The 20,412-nt window shown below is 37.5% G+C and overlaps 2 protein-coding genes across 2 annotated transcripts; both read left to right on the plus strand.

Moving 5' to 3' along the window:
• The first annotated feature begins 281 nt into the window (after positions 1–281).
• Positions 282–5,329, plus strand: LOC147476905 (protein DJ-1 homolog A-like). The gene is made up of 8 exons (XM_086582453.1): positions 282–493; positions 583–798; positions 866–1,015; positions 1,552–1,734; positions 3,890–3,970; positions 4,388–4,588; positions 4,681–4,821; positions 4,916–5,329. Exons 1-8 carry the CDS (start codon positions 350–352, stop codon positions 5,120–5,122), a joined length of 1,323 nt encoding a protein of 440 aa, XP_086438579.1. The 5' UTR covers positions 282–349; the 3' UTR covers positions 5,123–5,329.
• Positions 5,330–8,157: 2,828 nt separating this feature from the next.
• On the plus strand, positions 8,158–10,353 carry LOC147476906 (putative transcription factor bHLH107). Its single transcript, XM_086584341.1, has 2 exons — positions 8,158–8,894; positions 9,743–10,353. The coding sequence occupies exons 1-2, from the start codon at positions 8,586–8,588 to the stop codon at positions 10,217–10,219; spliced, it is 786 nt and encodes a 261-aa protein (XP_086440467.1). The 5' UTR covers positions 8,158–8,585; the 3' UTR covers positions 10,220–10,353.
• The last annotated feature ends 10,059 nt before the right edge of the window (positions 10,354–20,412 follow it).

Raw genomic sequence — 20,412 nt, forward strand, 5'->3', positions numbered from 1 at the left:
ACAAAAAATAGACTGTTTGGAAACTTTTAAATATGCAAAAAGAGGATTGCAAAATTTCAAATTGCGACCGTTAAAATAATTACATTTTCAAATTTACTTTTGAAAATGATAGAGATTTCAAAATAAAGTAAAATTTTGTAGATATGATCTATATAATAATAAGATCATCCTCACAAAGTATTACCTCTGGGATCAACTTAAAAAAAATATTATACCAAAGGCAAGCGTCATAATGCGTAAGTGCAGCCCACATGTCACCACACCAAAACTAAACCAGAACCCCAAAATAAAAAAAAACCATCACCATGGGGGGTTGAACCTCTCGAAACACAAGTCACAAAAAGGACAGATGGCGTTACGTCAATTAATAACACCAAACTTAACCTCATTTCCCATTCTATCCTTCTCACTCTCACACTCAAAAACACGACCACCCTCTTCACTCCTCACTCGAACATTCTCCATTTCATCAATGACAACTTCACAAAAAAAGGTAAATCCCATTTTTCTCATTTTCTTTCTCTACAATACCATGGTTTTAAATTTTCATATAAATGACTAATACTATATTAATTATAAAAGGTGTTAGTGCCCATTGCAAATGGAACTGAACCAATGGAAGCAGTGATTCAAATTGATATACTTAGAAGAAGTGGTGCTCAAGTTACTGTTGCTTCAGTTGAAGAAGAAGAAAGAAACAAATTTTGTGTTGTTGATGCACTTTGGGGACTGAAACTTGTTGCTGATTCTTTTATTTCTGATTGTGTTAATACTAAGTTTGATCTCATTTCACTACCGGTAAAGCTTTTTTAGTTGGTTTTTGGAGTTAAGTTTATGTGTTTTAATGTTATGTGGTTTTTTGTAGGGAGGAATGCCAGGTTCTACTAGTCTTAGAGATTGTGTGGTTTTGGAAAATATGGTGAGGAAACAAGCGGAGGAGGGGCGGTTATATGCCGCGATTTGTGCTGCACCCGCTGTTGCCCTTGGCGCTTGGGGTTTGTTGAAAGGATTTAAAGTGAGTAGTTTTGAGTATATTGTTGTGAATTTGCTAGGATTATAGGTTACCAATCTAATGTACAAGGTTTAAGACATAGGGAGGGCGACTTATAGGTTGTAAAAAAATGGCTTGATATTTTGAAATATGTAAATGCACAGTGCTAGTCATTGTCTCATTGAAGACTGATATATGAGTAATGAGGACTGTTATTGGATTAGATTTGATAAAATGGTTAAATAAGGAGTTGAGGACTCATTGATACCTAGTATTGGCTGGTTACTTTACGTCATGTATTGTTCAATGTTTTGAGACGGAGGACGGTAGACAAATAGGTTGGATTAAAATGACTTCGCATTGTATGTAGGTGTATTATTAAGTCTTTCAATACTCATAAGTAAGTAGAAAGGACTGGTATTAGACAAGATTCGATAAAACGGGCCAATTATGATATTAACTTTGTTAAATAATTAGCTTTCCACTTCTCCACAACTTGGAATCTGGAGAAGTATCGGCTTAATAGAATTTGAAGGTTTTCTTTTATTACTTTGTGACAGGCAACTTGTTTTCCATCATTCATGGAGTTATTGGCATCTGAAGCGGTAGCGGTTGAATCAAGGGTTCAAGAGGATGGACAAACAGTGACGAGCCGTGGAGCTGGGACAGCTATAGAATACGCATTAGTGCTAGTTGAGAAATTGTATGGGAAAGAAAAAGCTGATGAAGTTGCTGGACCATTGGTATGTTTCTCTTTTCTTAATATGATTGTATTGGTAGGTAAGAATGAATAAATTGCTATTATTAGGAATAAACAAACTTTAGAATGGATTGTGAAAGTGAAGATCAATAGCATTTTCCGTAATCAATGACCTAGATACCTGCGACACTGACCTCGACCTACTTAGCTGCATCGGAGATAAAGATGAATATGCAGTCAATTATTGAACATTTAGGATATTAAACTTGAGGAAGCACTTATTAGAGGTCTGATTTTGTTGAAACTCTGAGCTCAATGTTAGTTTCTAAATGTGTATGAGGAAGTACCACTGTATACCTTTTCCTTTAACAATTATTTGGTTAGGAATTCTTTTGGAACCAACATTTTAATTTAATTAATCTAATTTATTTATTTCTGTATTTGGTGTACATGAATAAAGTTATCCTTCATTACAAATCATCTGAATTATACGTGACTGACACTTTTGAAGAGCACACAGTCATCATGTCGACCACTGCAGTAGTCCGTGTGTTTGTTTTATATATAGAAACATGTATGTTGGTAATGTAGTCAGAAGCAATGAACATTCCAATGTAGCCAACTTGTGATGGTGCAATGTTGCGTCTGTTTCTACCTTTCATAAATCAGAAAAAAACAATTTTACTCATCACATTAGTATATTCTATTTCCTTTCCATTCTTTGTCTGATTGGATTCTTTAAAACATATTTAGCAAACCGTGCAAAGCATTGCACTCAACTCACTGCCTTTTTTGGTGTCAGATTTATTTAACATAGCATAAAAGTAGTTAACTTTGGATTTCCCTAAACGAGTTACCAAAGGCCACAATGCATGGGCGCTATGGAATTGGTCTGACCTAGTGAGTGGAGATAGATTTTCTCTCTTGAAAGAGGAGCATGTCTTTGCTTCTGAGAGAATTAGTTTCAGAAGGCCCTTCATGAAACGGTAACCAAGTTTGTTGGTAAGGAGTTAGATGGATGTTGCGTTTAAGATCGCTCCTTGAAGGGTCTTTCCAAGTTTGTTGGTAAGCTGTCAGATATGTGTGGTGTTTGGAACACATGTTGAAGCCTTGAATGGTCTGGGTAAGTTCAGGATGTAGATTGTATCCAACTTGGATGTGGGGGGGTGGGTGGGTAGCATAGGTATTTGGGCAACACTTATTTGGATATTAATTAATGAAGTCATTCTATACTTCTATGATCAAATTTTACTGATAAAGAAGAAAGAAAATAATATGAATTGTTTTCTTCATCTCGATAAAGGAGACTGTCCACTTGTCCAACTAAAGGAGCTTGGCTTGTAATTGTATGTCCATATAATGATTCTAGGACTTTGTCTTAACGAGTTTCCTCAGTGACTGAAATTTGAAGACTTCGTGTACTTGTTGTGGACTGTTGTACTTGTTCATCAGCAGGTGAACCAGTGAATCGTTTCCTTTGGTCACCATTGGTTTGTGGTTTCATTATGTCTTTGGTTTTAAGGTGTTGTAAAATTTGGATGTTTGGGTTTCTTGCGAACCTGCTGAAACTTTGTTACTTCTCTTTCTCCGTAATGTATAATTGTTTGCGAATCTTCAGTCTACTTTGCACTCAATGAAGGGGTGGAGGTAATCAAGGGAAAGGAACTAGAATATTGGAGAAGAAGATTAAGGCTGCACCAGTAAAGGATCTGGGATCAAGTCTCATCGTGTAGTTCAAGTGACAAACAAAAATTCCATAAGTACGGAGAGTAGAGAAATCTTTGATTAATTGATTGCCAAATAGAGCCACTCTGGTTGCACGACTCTGGTTGCAGAATCAATCTCCAGATAAGTGAAGATCAGCATGATTGATATTACTCACAACATTTGAATCACCTGATTGATCATCCAGTGTCCTGCTCCCTTTCCCCACGTGTTGCAAGAGTAAAATCTGGGATTTGAATTTATTTTAGAAAGATAGAGGTCAGGTCGTGAGTTCTCAGTGGTTTGAAAGCACATTTAACTTTGAATTATGATGGATCACTTTCGATCCACACCACCTGTTAGGTAATTAGAGAATGGTCTTATGCTGCAACATCCACTTCACAAAATCTTGATTAGTGTATTTTTAGTTTGGTTTGTCACCCTATATGTTTATATGTTTTTAATGGTGTGCATGATGATTCATTTCTGTTCAGGTGATGCGTCTTAAACACGGAGATGACTATACTGTAACTGAGTTCAACCCAGTAAAGTGGACATTCAACGACACTCCACAGGTGAGACCAAGATGTTAAAGACGCATGTTGACCTGATATATGTTGTGCTGGAAATTATTTCTGGTATCATTCATGATATACTTCTTATATTTAATGTCTCACGAAAGTAAGAATGTGGCGCCTCTTCGTGTTTGTTGAGGATAATTTTACCTTTATGGTGAGATTTTCTCAGAACTGTCCCATTTCTTGTCTGTGATTGATAATTGCTGTAGGTTGGGATAGCGTTGATATTTTAGCAATTGGCAGTGATCAAAGTGTGAGACTAATAATGGAAGTTTTATTGCTATGTTATTTCACAAAAATATGTTTCCTCGTCTATTCGCTACACTTTCTATATACATATGTCTTGATTTTGTCTCTGTTGGATAGACTAAATGATATGACAAGTTGCATCATTTCGTCTTTGCTCTCCTTCAGATTCTTGTGCCTATTGCGAATGGCACGGAGGAGATGGAAGCAATTATGATCATTGATATCCTGCGTCGAGCGAAGGCAAATGTGGTGGTGGCATCTGTTGAGGATAAACTAGAAATTGTGGCTTCGCGAAAAGTAAAATTAGTGGCTGATATGTTCCTTGAGGAGGCTGCTAAACTTCCGTATGACCTTATTGTTCTGCCAGTAAGTTAGCTCTGCCACTTACTTGAAACAATATCAGTCCATTTAACGTGCTTCGAAGTCTTTTTTCTCATGTTATTTATTGTTCTCTACAGGGTGGCCTTCCTGGTGCACAAACTTTCTCAAACTCTGAAAACCTGGTAAATTTGCTGACAAAGCAGGCGGAGTCAAATAGACCTTATGGCGCAATATGTGCATCTCCAGCTTTAGTCCTTGAGCCCCACAATTTACTTAAGGTATGACTTCGCAAACAATCCCAGCGATTGTTGTTCTGTGTAGGTATTATGTAGATCAAACTTTAAATGAGAAATGTGTTGCATTCCATCACAGGGTAAGAAGGCTACAGCTTTTCCAGCTTTGTGTGACAAGCTTTCTGATCGAAGTGAAGCTGATAACAGGGTTGTGGTTGATGCAAATCTGATCACTAGTAGAGGTCCTGGGACTTCCATTGAGTTTTCTTTGGCAATAGTTGAGAAGTTCTTCGGGCATGACAAAGCTTACGAGCTTGCAAAGGCAATGGTTTTCATTTCCCCATAGAAGTTGAAGGAGGGTGAAAACTGTTTGGTTTGTTGGGTTCCACTTGGTTCTCCAAATCCACCTGTGGTATTGCTTATAAAATGCGGCAAGGAAGCAATTTCAAGGTGCTGATTTCCTAAATAGTCATATGTTATAAGCCTGTGAAGTAAATATATGTGCAAACTACGAATAATTTGCGTGCTAGTAATAAAAGTAGCAATTGAAGCACCATGAGCCCACTCCTTTGCTCTTGAAATCAAGGCGAAAGTTTCGGGATTTGAAGATATTTTGGATCCTCCCAAAACCAATATATATTAGAAAAATTGAAAAATCGGATCTATATATCATTTTTGCCCATTTTAGTGATAATATTAAAAAAAATCGAAAAATTGGGATATATCGGAAATATTGTTGATATATAATAATATATATCGGTCAACAATTAACAAAATCGGTCAAAAGTCAAACTGTCTATAAAATATGTCGGAATATATTGTTGATATATATCTTTATATTGGTTTTATCGATATATATTGGTTTAAAATTAATTTAATTTTTGGAGTCGATATTTTGAATGTTTCGAAGTCGGTAGGCTGAAAAAAAGCGATAAATAACGCAAAAATTGACTTTTGACCGATATTTTCGGCCCTGCTTGAAATTGCTGCTTGTGTTCATTATTACTCTGATGATCTGATCAGTTCTAAGAATTCCTCTAAATGTTCCTGCGTTTTCTCAGTCTGAGAACAAAGGTTGTACTTGAAATCAAAGCCCAAAATATTGTCGATATATCTGATATATCGTCAATATATATCATTTTTTTGGTACACCGATATGGATATATTCGATATATTTCAACTGAATATTGAATTATTTTTTTCTCGATATATATCGTAATTTCTAATATAATGATATATATTGACCGAAATATACGATATATATGATATAAATTGTTGACTTTGACCGATATTGTTGATTTTAACCAATATATTGTTGACTTTGATTGATATATTTACGATATTTCTGATATAATCGACGATATTTCCAATATATCGACATACAAAACAAAATTTTAACTTTTAACTGGTCAAAAAAAAAAATAGATATCTCTAATATTTCCGATCGGTTTTTAAATACATCAAAATATTCACTGAATTCGATATTTTAGGCATTACTTGAAATCAGCCGGCAATATTGCTCTCCCTACATTTTATAAGCATTTCTAGTACATTACCATAGAGCAACGTGCAACTCATGGAAGCCAGAAAAAAGCACATACAAGGATGGGCCAACCAAACCTCCTTTGTAAGGAAAAGGAACCAATTCAAGCAAGCCCAGTGTAATTGACCTTATCACTAGCCCAATGACATGAAGAGAGCAACCCAGTGTCATTGACTTCAGAGTTTTGAGTCCGAACTTGAGTATGTGGACAATCCAAAATCCTCTTGTTAATGGGCCTCTTACCTACTGACCGCAAACACATTTTTGCTGGCAAGAGTTTCATCAGTAAACAAACATTCAGTTCACTGTACACAATTGGAGAGTGAATCATGTAATTCTGTCCATAAAATATAGGGTTAGTTAGTGTTACCTAGATGAGCTAATTAGGATTTTCCCCCACTAATAGTATATTAGGGTCTCCCCAAATACACACAAAAAAAAACACGGTTACCCTAATTTAGTGTTGACGTGTTTTTTTTGTGTGTATTACTAATTTCCCCATTTAATAGGAAGGAAATTCTAATTGGCTCATCTAGTAGGCTATGCATACCTCATACTTCTATACATGGCGCCTACTTAAACGACTTTCCTAAAAAAAATAATTGGTTTACTAATTTGGACGGTTTCAAAGTGGACGTCGATGTAGAGCTAGGAAAAGACGAAGTGAACAGAAGTTGGTAGTTCATATGTCTCCCTCAACCAACGTGATGATAACTGGTGATACATTTTTTGGATACCTCAGCAACAAGTAGCTGCACTTATCTTCCCAATTATCTCTTTCAGCATTTCCTTTTTCTTTAAAGTCCTTGGTTCTCATAATTAATAAACATGATGTGAATATGTGATTAAGAACTTTTAAATATATGTGATAATGAACTAGAGATTTAGACCAAAGTGGATTTTCTTGAATGTTATACATGCATACTGCAGCAAAGGCCCAAATGCATAGCAAGTGAAAACAAAAAAATGTGCTGTTTGTTGCTCAACAGCGATAGCAGGTGATGTATGAATAAATCTAGCTAGACAGACAACTACTGCGGTAATTTAAAAGCATTGTTCTTGGCTATAGTTAACTGAATACAGACACAAAGCAAATAGAAAATGTCACCAAATAAAAGCAATGATGTAATAACAAACCTACACATCTCTTAAGACATTAAAATACTCATTAGGTCTCATCTTTAGTTACCTAATCCATACAAATCCCATATAAAACCATTTAACCTTTTAACATTCTACAAAAGATGATCACATGTCCAGATATTAGCAGCACTTAGAAAGCTGGTTTTCTTCTATTTTAGTAAAACTTGAAATGTATATGGTTACAAGTTACAACTTACAAGTCAAGGCTCCAAAACCTATACTATAATATAAGGATAAGGCCATTGAAATAAAATAATTAAGTGGCTATTTGTATTTTGGACTAATAAACTTGTGTCCTTATCTTGTGATGTTAATAAGAAAGAAGCTTTCAATCTCTGGAGTTGCTGGGTGGTGGCTCTTAATCCTTTACCTAATGTAGAATACTCAGAGTCAGAGATATCTAAATTGTCAGCAATAAATCGAAAATGAAATATGATAAAAAAATAAAAATAAAATCAATAATTAGAAACTTGAATAAAAAATGCACTTTTTCATCCAAAACCTCATCACCTGAAATTGACCATTTTTAATATATCAATCAACTTTATAATAAAAGTAACAAAGTATAAAAGGTCCCATACATACATTATAAAAATACTCAAAACTATATATTATACACCAATCATTTGGTACAAAATACTCAAAACTATATATTATAATTTTTAACATAAAGTCGTCCAAAATTTATTGGTTTTATATAACAAGTCATATTTCATTAGTGTTGGGGTTTAGAGCTATATCCTCATTTCCTGTGCCTTCTTCTTCATCATCTTGTTGACCATTTTTCAATCTAAAATCCATTCTTGGGCATCTCAAAAACAACTCCCCACCTCGAAAATGCATCAATTCAAAACAATAAAGAGGAAAATGTGGATGTTTTCCAATTAAAACACTTTTTTTGTTACAAAAAAAACACCCCCGAGCTTGTTTTTTGTTAAGTTATGGCTAGAAAGAGTTTTAGTTGTTGTGGTGGTACTACTAGTAGTAAAAATTTACGTCGTAGAATTATATCCTGTTGGTCTGCTGCTCAAACTAATCGTCCACCTGGTTTTGATCCTCGTTTCCGTTCATAGATAAGTTTGTTTAATAATTTTAGATTAATTTGTGTTGGGAAGTTTTAAGTATGGGGTCTTTGTTTAATTGGAATAGTGGTAATACTAATATTGCGCGATTATTCGATGGGTTTGTGGGGAATAATAATACTAGTTTGGGGCATGGTGTGGGGGCACTTTTGTCGTCTACGACGACGTTGGTGTTGGATAATGAGAGAGGAGAGCTTGTTAGAGGAAATGGGAAAGTGGGGCAGAAAGGGAAATGTGAAGGGAAGAGTATTGTGGCTTTGAAGAATCATAGCGATGCGGAGAGGAGAAGGAGAGAAAGGATTAATTCTCATCTTAATTCGCTTAGGAGTCTTGTGCCTTGCTCTGAAAAGGTTTGTTTTCTTATGTTGTTTAAGGATGATTATATTTTTTGTATGTTGTTTGCTTGTTGTTTAGATAACTAATGGTAGATACTAGATAGTTTAAGGTTCAAGTCATTGATATGTTGTTCTATGGTCAACGCTTGAATTTAGAGTGATTTAGTATATAGTTGATAGATGGACTGATTGATTGTCTAAGATTTAGAGTTGCTTAAAAAACTTATCTGGATAACTCTATCTTTGATGGAACATATGTCTTTTCTTGTAAAATTGTTGATGGTGCTTTTCTTGAAAAGTTAATTTCCCTGTTTGTGCAATAGCAGTCGGAGAGTGTAAAGCAAGTCTTTCCAGTATATGAATATGAACTTACGAGGTTCTTAGATTGTCGATAACTTGATACATACACCTCGAAATATACCTGGAAACTGCACCAAGTCAACTACAGATCCAACTCATCCAAGTTCTAGGAGGACAGGGGCATGTGTTTCACTGTCCAGTTACAAAGTGACTGGCAGAAAACGCCACTAACAAATTCGACACGCATGAAAGTACTTCAGTTCATATGTCTTCATGAATAGCCCAATTCAACTACTTCTATGCTTGAATGGAAGCTGGAAGTGCAATGCATGTATTTTACAACGTGCCTGGAAAGGTTTTAGGTTTGTAAATTGTGAACTTCTTAATTAGAACTTTGAAGTGTCCGCGCCAACAGAGGTCATTGTCACAGCTCTTTTAACTGTGGCCATGTGATGACCCTTTTGGTTTGGACCAAATTATCTAAGCTTTAAGCTACCATAACTTTGTGATGAAATGAATTCATGTGATGCTGATCGGCCAGCTTAATGTCATTCGTATCACAGATGGACAAGGCTTCACTGCTGGCCGAAGTGATCGATCATGTCAAGGAGCTGAAGAGGACCACAGCAGAAGCCTGTAAAGGTTTTGTCATCCCAATGGATGTTGATGAAGTGAGAGTTGAGCCTCATGAGGATGCAATGGAGGGATCATTTTGTATCAAGGTTTATCTCTGCTGTGAGGATCGACCAGAGATTTTTTCCGATTTAAGAGAAGCACTCAAGACCTTCAATCTGAAGACAGTGAAGGCAGAGATTTCAACCTTGGGAGGCAGAATGAAGACTGTATTTGTCATGACAGGGTTCAAAATAGAAAATATTGATGATCCTGAAGTACGTCGCCTACTTACAGCCTCTGTTCACCAAGCACTGACATCTATTTTGGAAAAGTATTCTGGTTCACCTGAACTATCACCAAGAGTCTTGCTTTCGAACAAGAAACGTAGGCTTTCACCTTTCGAGTCTTCTAGCTCATCTTCTTGAGAGCAGCTCGTGGTGGAAATCTTAAAATTAGACATTGTGGATGTTGTGTATTGTAATTTGGTATATGTTCTTCAATGCCATGTGTGGTCTTACTATTTAAGTTTGAACAATATAAAGTCGTCTGCAGTAAATAATGGATCGTGTAAATGGTTTCATGTGATTTATATATATATATATATATATAAAGTATATCAGTATTACTTACGTAATTCTATTGTTCTAACTATTTTTATGTAGTTGGTTCATGAAATATGAGTTCCTGTAAGTATAAGTAACTTGGTTGATCTGCTATTCGAATGAAGCCTTTGCTGTATTTGGATAACAATATTCAAAACTGGAACCATTGTAGGGCTTTGCTGTATGTTTTTTTCCTTCGATAAACCGAATTTGCTGTAGTTCTCTAACAAGAATGGAAACTTTGAAGTAATACTTCAATACCATTGTTTGTACTAAGGCTTAACATAACTTCATGGATATTAACGGACACTGATTTCTCGTTTTGAATGGTTTAAACCTAAAACACATTTCACCATGCATTCTTCCAACTAAGACCAAACTTAATATGTCATGCTTGGGTCGCAGTCAAAATAATTGTTGTCACCTCCAAATCCATATTTAGGGTGTGTTTGTTAAATTTTAACTCATGGAAAAGAAAGGAAATAAAATAGGTGGTCCACTATGGAATGGAATGGAAATTTTAAATGGTATGTGTTTGGTAAACTGGAGAAAGGAAACTAAAAACTGGGGAAAAGAATAATCATATTTGTTTGTAAAAGCTATGGAAATGAATAATTGTATTGTTGGGTGTGCTAGTAGTAAGTTCCTAGCTATCTATTTCCTTTCCTTTCCACAAAATTTTCAGGGGTTAGCTAACACAAAACCTTTTCCATTTCCATGATTTTGTTTCTATATGGAAAAGCCCATTTCCTTTCCATGAGTAAACAAACGCCTTAAAAACTATGGAAAAGGTGGACCACTCTTATTTTCCTTTCCTTTCCATAATGTTTCCATCATAACAAACACACTCTTAGTATTGTAACCCGGGTAATCGCTCAGTTTATTTTTTTGATAAGTAGAATTTATTAGAAAGGACGTGCAAAGCACTGTTACAGTTGGTGATTGAGAACATCACAAGTTCTGCAATTGGAAGAAAAACATACAGGGAACTAAACGAAAATAACATCCCTAGAATAGTACATCCCCAGAGTCGACCATTATCACAAGAGGCCAATCCAGTACCAAGTTCCTGAATTGGTATTGTCGCCTTTCCTCATAATTAGACATCCAATACAACAACACCCCTTTGATCTCCCCACCTCCCCACCGTTTGTGAGACCGAGCATTCTTTATTCCTGAAAATATGATAATTTATGTTCTTCCATATTACCCAAATAATAGCATATGGTAATAGACTCCAAATAATCGATCCGAAACTTTTTCCTCTCCTTCTCGGCCAATTTGCAAGAAATTCTTTGATTGAAGCGGCTTGCGCTAGCAAAGGAAACGCCATAACCATTGGTTGGAGCATGAGAGTCCATACCTCTAAAGCAAAGCGGCAATGCAAGAACACATGACTAATGCTCTCCATAAGCATATTTCACATAGTACAAATGGGAGAAACCATCACACCTCTACGAATAAAAGCATCCGCCATTAAGGTACGCCCAAGCATGACACACCAAAAGAAGAACTTCACTTTTAGAGGAATAGAGATTTTCCAGACAACTCTTGAAGGAAAAGGGGTGGATATTTGTTCCGAGGGACGACCATATTTGCGGATTTTATCATAGAAAGAGCTAACAGAAAAGGTGTTGGTCTTGGTCCACCGCTATAAGCAACTGTCCACTTCATCATTCAATTGGACTGTCTCGAGTAACACAGTTAGATTAGCATATTGTTGGACTTCCCAATCATTTAAACTTCTCCTCAAAAACAGATTCCATGCGAAATGACCATTCTGCATGTGTCCAAACTCATGAACATATCCCTTTTTATTAGTGGACGCTAGAAAAATAAAAGGGAATTGGTCAGCCAGAGGCACTTCACTGAGCCATACATCCTTCCAAAATAAGCATTTCTGCCCATTTCCCACATTGAAATTAACCCCATTCTTAAAATACGGCAGTACCTTCAGTATGCCTCTCCAAAAGCTACAACCGTGAGATTGAGTTGTTTCCTTGGGCCACCATCTTTGGTTGCCATTGCTATACTTTGCACAAATCATAGCACGCCAAAGAGAGTCTTCTTCCACCATGTATCTCCATATCCATCTCCCAAGTAGAGCTTGATTCATGACTACTAGTTTTCACAGCCCGAGACCCCCATCTTCTTTGGGTGAGCAAACTTTCTCCCAATCTACTAGATGGTATTTCCTTTGTTCATCCGAAGATCCCCAAATAAAGTCACGAATCAATCGTTCAATAATTTCAGCCACACCTTTCGGAATACAAAGTAAAGACATAACATAAATGAGTAAATTTGAGAGAACACTACTGGCTAGGATCAAACGCGCCCCTTTAGACATTAGTTTACACCTCCATCCACCGAGTCTCCTTTGAACTGTATCGATGACTGGCTCCCATGCCTTCTTGTTTCGTAAGTTGACCCAAGAGGTATACCTAGATACTTACAAGGGAGTTGTTCGAAAGCACACCACACGTTTGAGATAACTTCGATAAAGTGTTCTACCTTCCCCACCGTGAGAATAGAAGTCTTTGCCATGTTTGTTTTCAGACCGAAACAGCTTGGAAAATAAGCAACACCGCTTTGATAGTAAGCAACTGTGGGACAGAAGCATCAAGCAAGAAGAGAGTATCATCTGCGAATTGAAGAAGAACAACAACTTCAGGACCATTCGCCGCTGCCTTAAACCCTCTAATATAGCCCAAATCTCTTGCTTTAATGACCAATCTATTCAATGCCTCCATTACAATGTTAAAGAGAAAAGGAGAAATAGGATCCCCTTGACGCAAACCTCTCTGGTTGAAAAAATACCCAGCACGAGATCCTTCGACAAGCACCGAAAAAGAGGCAGAAGTAATACAAGTCATAATCCAATTCCTATATCTTTCACCAAACCCCATCCTCTTTAACAAATAATTCAAAAACTCCCAGTTCACATGATCATATGCTTTCGATATATCCACCTTGCACACAACTCCGATATCCTTATTCTTAAGATGAGTATCAATACACTCATTAGCGATCATAGGCCCATCTAAGATCTGTCGACCCCCAACAAAGGCACACTGTTGCTGGGAAATAATTGATGGTAGCACCCTTTTGATTATAGTGGCGAGGACTTTAGATATTATCTTGTAGATTCCACCGACAAGACTAATCGGTCTAAAATCCGTTAAAGATGTAGTGCCGGGTTTCTTGGGTATGAGTGTGATGAAAGTACTATTGTTCCTTCTGCCCATGGTCGACTGATCTTGAAACTCCCGCACTACGTCCATGAAATCAGATTTTAAGAAATGCCAACACCTTTTATAAACGCACATTTGAAGTCCATCTTGTCCTGTAGCTCTGTCTCCCCCAAATTCATTAATGGCTGTAACAACTTCTTCTTCAGAAATGTCTCCATCCAAACATAAGGCTTGGTTTGTTGTGATACTGTTAAACTCTAACTCATCCAGTTCAGGTCGGGCCAGGGGATCCTCTGAGTAGAGATCTTCATAATATTTCGCAATGTGTTCCTTAATGCAATTTTTGTCTCAAACCTCTACACCATCTACCATCAAAGTACTAATGCTATTGACTTTGTTTCTAGCACTAGCTGTTTTGTGAAAAAACCTTGTGTTATTCTCTCTTTCTTTGAAATATTTGGTTCTTGATTTTTGGCGCCAAGATATTTCTTCCCTCTTCATAAGCTCCTTTAGTTCACACTTTAGACTTGCCCTGTAAACTTCTTCGTCAGTCGACAAAGGGGAATGCTCCTCTTTATGATCCAGGTCGTCAATCTCTTTTGTTTTGTTCTTGATAATCTGATCCACCCTGCCAAAATAGTCTTTATTCCATGCCTTCAGCTTGATTTTTAACTCTTTTACCTTGTGCCACCAAATATAACTTGGCAAACCCTCAAAAGAAAAGGAGTTCCACCATTCCTCCATTAGACTGATAAGGTTTCGATCCTCGAACCACATTAGTTCGAACCTAAATGGAATAGGCCCTCGGTTAGATTGAGAACATTCTAAAAGAATCATTCTATGATCCGAGGGATACTTGGGCTGAGCTAATTCCTTGGCTTGAGGAAAGTGGTCGTCCCAATCCGTAGATACGAGAAAACGATCGATGCGATTTTGACTTCTACAATCTGACCATGTATATCGCGCCCCATTTAACGGAAAATCAATAAGGCAGTTCCTTGTCACAAACTCATCAAAAATGTTTTTGTACTTTAGATGTTTGTTTTCTCCAGTCATCTCATTCCCAAAACGGACAAGATTAAAATCTCCTCCCAAACACCACGGTAACGCAGACCAGGCCCTTACATCCTCAAGCTCTTCCAAAAAATGAGATCTCTGATTGTTAACACTAGCCCCATACACACTTGTCAATAGCTAAGAAAACCCAGTACACTTCAACACACACACCACAGACAAAGTGTAAGCTCCTTGTAATTCATCAAGCACCTCGATAATGTCAGAATTCCATGCAATAATAATTCCACCAGATAATCCTACGGCTGGAACACATGTATATCTCCACGGATGTCGCCATAAATCTGCTAACAACACACTAGGTTTTTCCCTCATTTTTGACTCCTGTAGCAAAAGAGTTGCAGGATTATGCTCTTGTGTGATGCGACGCAAGTTATTACAAGTCTCTACATTACACAAACCCCTTAAGTTCCATGCGATCAGTTTAATCGATATGGTCATCGACAATCTCCCTTAACTGAACACCTTGTTGTTGCCTATCCTTTTCCCCACGATTTACTGAATCATGAAGGTTCTCCTTTAGCAAATCCCCAAAAAGTTTCTCCAATCTCGCATTGTTCATTCGTGAAGAAATTCCCAAATTTCTAGCAATTGGAACCACCATAAACTTTACCCAATCACTAAGATCCTCTAAATTCTGACAATTGTACAATCTGTTTGCCAACACGCTGACATCCATTGAAGCATGACAGTTGTCAATGTCTAATGCATTTTGAATGGAAAACATTCTATCACCACTGACCACGGCACCTGAAGCTGGAGCTACTGCCATAGATGACATCGTTCCTTCCTCACAAGATGGAGTTAGAAGATTGGGTGGATTCAGAGTTAACTCTCTGATCAATGCTGGTGGTATAAGGTGAGAGTTTGTGCTAGAAAGAGAACAAGAGTTCTGCGTACTCAAGTCAATGCCTGGACCTGGGTCAGAAACTAAGGTATGGGATCTGTGAAAGCCTCTCTTGGCCTTCCTCTTTGTTCTCCTCTTGTTGGACCTTTGCAAAGCTTTCCATCTAATAAAAGCATTGGACCAAGGAAAAGTTGGTACCCTTCTTCTTGACCCATGGGCTTGAGTATGTTGGCCTGTATTCAGTTCAGATGGTGCATTTGGGCCACAGGCTTGCCCATGTGTTTGGAAAGTTGTATGAAGCTCCAATCCACAACTCCCATCCCCATTCGCCCCCATCAGCTGTGGGTCATCAGTAGCAGGTCTCAGCATGGAAAAAGGACTGCTACCCATCTGTCTTTCTACAATAGGAGGAGAGTTTGGATTTGCAGACGCCACAAATTCAAAATTTGAAATATTGAGATCTCCCGATTGAAACTCTTCAAAGACTGGAGGTCTGCTAGTATCTGTTGTGTCCTCCACTTGGCAATTAGAATATTGCTGACAGGGCAAATTTTGAGGAGAAGATTGGTCCACATTTACTACCCCAATTCTTAAGACCTCCACCTCATCTTCCTTCTCTCCCTCAGCCTCTACAAAGTTTGAATTCAGGCTACTACCGTCGAGCTCCAACACTACCCAAATAGGGAAAACATAACCTCTTTCCTCCAAATTGATGATACGTGGAATTCTACCAAGCTCACTAACCTGCACTTTCACCTTGATAGAGGTACGAGTCCAATCTAAAGATTCCTCAATCACTTCAAAAGTGTTGCCACATACCCTGGCCAGAGATTCAGCAGTTGTTTTGGTTCTAAGGTGTAAAGGGACCCCAACAAATCGTGCAAGTACCTCTTTGGATTGCATTCTCTCGATGGGAAAAGAACCCACTTCTGGATTCCATTTTTTGAAACTAATTTCCCCTTCCCAAGATATTAGTGGAGGCATTTTCGCTAGCTTATTGGCTTCTTCTTCTCTGTTGAATAAGACAATAGCTCCCCCATCCTCTATTGTACTGAACCCTGCCTCTGTAAAAACCAATAAAATCTTCTGCTTTACCCAACTCCAGTTTGGAACTCCTCTAGAAACTGTGCAGAGCACCGTGGATGACCACCATGACGAGTTCGTCACAGTACAATTAGAACTAATTCGAACAGAGGGTGTCGATGTTTCCCATGCTCTATTGCGGCCATGAACACTGACTATAGGAGGTTGGGATTGACGCTGAATAGATGTTTGATAAGTTTCCTCCCTTCCCCCTATGTTCCTCGAGTGAGAAGAGTCAAGCAAAAACAAATTTTGGTACCCACTTTAGCCTAGCCCTCCTTGTCTCTACCTGCCGGAAAGCACATAGTTTTGGGTCTCCTGTCATTCTTCTTGGAGATGAGCAGCAAATGAACGTAAGTTCCCCTATCATTATTGCGAGTTGAACCGATAATCTTCACATGGTCGTCCCAGAAAGAGAGAGGATTATTATCATTCTCCTCCACCAGAGATACTTGACACAAGTAATTCGCCAACCACCTTGCTCCACCTACAGAAGTCGTACATTTGAAAACCCCTCTTCTTCCTCTTTCTGTCAAGCTCACCTCATCCCCACCAGAGGAGTTGTTCCACCATTCAAACTCAAACGATTTTGCTTCCACCACCGCAAAACTTCGTCTTCTACCTAAACGAGATCTCATATTTACAACGAACTAGTAGTTAAAAATAGTATGAGTAAGCACAAACTTCTCTTCAATTCCTTCAACTTCTCCTTTTTCAATTTATGCTATTCTTCCATAATATTGTACAACTCCTCAAAAGTACTCCTCAGCTCTTAAAACTCTTCTTTATCCAATAATAGATCAATATCGTCTATTAAATCTTTAGTTTCAATGTCATCATTAAAATAGGAGTGCAACACCGGCTTCAGCTTCTCTGAAATAAGTTTCTCATCAGCAAGTTGTTCATTTTTTTGTTACGTCATACCTTCTCTTGAATCTTTATACTATTCATTATATACCTTACTTGTTCATTTATTTTAGTTTTACTAAACCGTAATTTAAAGTTTAAACTGCACCTCTGCTATCAGCTGAAGGCCATTCCAGGCCAGTTTTTCTAAATTCCACTCAAGAAAGAAGCCATGTGATTTGTGGGAGATATGTATCTCCCCATCCTCTTTAATCATCTTCTTCGCATTTATCATGAATAGTCTTACCAAATTCCAGTTATACCTGCAACCAAATAAGAGACCAAACAATAGCAATTACAGTATATAATTACGTATATTTAGATCATCATATGTCTGGTCTATGCAATTGTTGGGGAATAACGATACCAATCGATCCCCACTACACAGATAACTTGTAATATGAATACACTACTACTCCAAACAAATTCTAAATATCCACTACAACCAACCTAGCATGCTCAACTCTCTAAACAACTATTAACAACAAATAATAATGCAAAAAAAATATAAAGCATACCATAACACAAAGATGTACCGTGGTTCGGCCAATGGTATCTACTTTCACAAGAGCTAATCCTTTTATAACGTGGGAATGAAGATTACAATCACTCCTTTCAAGTCTCTCCACCATACTATATCACTTCTCTATCTTTACAGGCTTTTCTCTCTGCAAAGGTTTTTCTCTCAATTTTGATTGCTCTCAAAATTGGGTTTCTAAGACTTCTTGTGTTTTGGCTAGGTTTTCCGAAACCTTGTTTTTTAGTTTATATCCCAAAAAGCTGATTCGCGGTTACTGTAGATAGAAACTTGCGAAAATAGACATGGGCGTGGGCACGCTCTCGGCAAGGCCAATTTCGGCGAAAGGCGCCCTCAGTACTGTTCCATTTTCGATAATAAGGCGCCTTTGGGCTAAGACCAATCTGATACGGCAAGGCTTCATACCTCTTCACGCAAACAGAACTTATTTCTCTCTTCTTTCTCATTCTCATGTGAAAGATAACTCCAACAATCTCCCCCTCCCGAACAGTGAGGGGGGATATGTCACAGCCCGAATTTCTACACAATTAAAAAAAATAAATATTTGAAATATAAATATATCAAACATCACTTGATTCAATTGTCTAAAAACCCAGGCTATGACGGGGTGGATACAACACATGTCAAAACCTAAAACCCACATCATAAAGAATCTTAACAACAAAAATAATCTCCAAAAATTCTCTTTATTACTTTATAAAAAGTCTATCTTCCGTCCCAATAAAATATCAAACCACTCTAAGAATAACAGGTCTTCAACATCGTATTTTCATGTCATATAAAAAGAAAACTACGTTATTACATACTTCAAAAGATCGGACCTAATAAAATAACCTCCGGGATTTGCTCCGGGCAAGAATCCAAATCACACGCCCGGCGGTTCCAATGCCTTCCACCTATGTTCACAAGAACACACCCACGTTGCCAAAACAAAGCAAACATGGGTCAGCAAAATGGAATTTGCTGGTATGAGTAGACTAACCACATATAAATATTATCATACTTTAATTATCCAAACAATCACGTTATATTTTCCCATAACTTAATCATTCTCAGCTTGGAAGACAGGTAGTTCCGTCATTTCAACCGGCATAGTTTCTTCCCAAGCAAAACTTCCATTATATTAACTCATTCTAATAACTCATTTTTAATATCTAAATCATTGAATTAAAACTTACCGATATCCACTGCTGTATAAGGAGGACCGCGTCCCTGCACAAAATGTTATTAAGTCCTACCCTCCTGCAAAAGAAAGTTAGAACTTCTATATAACATATGTAGATATTATATTAGGTATTTAAAAGTAAACCCAAACACTCGCATAATCAAAGAATACAACTAACCTGCAAGACGAATATCTTAGTTCCTCTCTAGGGCAGTCCAAACAATCTGGTCATTCATGGCACATTCAATGAATACCCGGATCATTCATGACACATTCAATGAATACCCATATATAACGCTAACGGGCCATTTATGGCACATTCAATAAATGCCCACCTAACATATGACATCAACAGTCATAAAACTCAATTCCAAAACTTGAGGCGTGGAGAGTTCTAAAAGAGGTGGTAATTTTGTTTACGCATTATTGAACTTTATTGCATATATTATTTCAGAGAACAAATGAGTATCTTGATTCATGTATTTTTGGTTACGCGTTATTAATATACCGATGTCTAAGTGTCATAGCGTTGTATAACATAAAAACTGAAATATCACATAGTAGTTAATACACATACACACGTATATATAAAGGTCTTAGCCTAAAGCCAAACATGCTAATAGCCCTAGACCTATCCTAATAGCCCAAATCATAATCCGAGTTACAAGGTCAAATTGGGTCAGCTGGTCAAAGTCAACCCTGGTCAAAAGTCAAAGTCAACCTGCCAAGGGTCAACAGCAGTCAACCAGTCCTAAACTCTTCTAACCCAAAAGCCCAAAGTCTAAAACTAAAAATCCAAATTGAAAATCTAAAAATTAAACATTCAAGCCTACCCATTTATATCGGCCCAAGCCCAACAGCCAAAAAAAAAAAAGAATGAAGCAGACGTCTTTCTTCTTCCTCTTCCTCCGGCCTCCACCACTACTTCGCCAGCCTACCACCGGCCATCTATCTCCAATATAAAACCCGCGGTTTGACTCCTCACAAAAAACCCAATCCACCGATACCCTCAAAACGCGATTTCCTTATACTGAAAAAAACGGAATCGACGCCATTAATGGCTGCTCAGAGCTTCACAACACTCATACCATGATTCCACCACTACCAATCATTCCCCGACGACAACAACTCATCTATTCTTCACCAAACAACAACCAACAACCAAGGAAAATACCACCCTTCAATTCAATCGACAGCAAAAGAAAACAAAGA

This window comes from Coptis chinensis, chromosome 9, assembly GCF_015680905.1.
Source record: "Coptis chinensis isolate HL-2020 chromosome 9, ASM1568090v1, whole genome shotgun sequence".
In the NCBI taxonomy this organism is placed as follows: Eukaryota; Viridiplantae; Streptophyta; class Magnoliopsida; order Ranunculales; family Ranunculaceae; genus Coptis; species Coptis chinensis.

Bases quoted from the DNA above. Each gene is read 5' to 3' on its own strand.
- LOC147476906 (XM_086584341.1), top strand. From the start codon at position 8,586: ATGGGGTCTTTGTTTAATTGGAATAGTGGTAATACTAATATTGCGCGA. The intron at 8,895-9,742 runs GTTTGTTTTCTT...TTCGTATCACAG, and splicing joins TTGTGCCTTGCTCTGAAAAG to ATGGACAAGGCTTCACTGCT.
- LOC147476905 (XM_086582453.1), top strand. From the start codon at position 350: ATGGCGTTACGTCAATTAATAACACCAAACTTAACCTCATTTCCCATT. The intron at 1,016-1,551 runs GTGAGTAGTTTT...ACTTTGTGACAG, and splicing joins GTTTGTTGAAAGGATTTAAA to GCAACTTGTTTTCCATCATT. The intron at 1,735-3,889 runs GTATGTTTCTCT...ATTTCTGTTCAG, and splicing joins ATGAAGTTGCTGGACCATTG to GTGATGCGTCTTAAACACGG.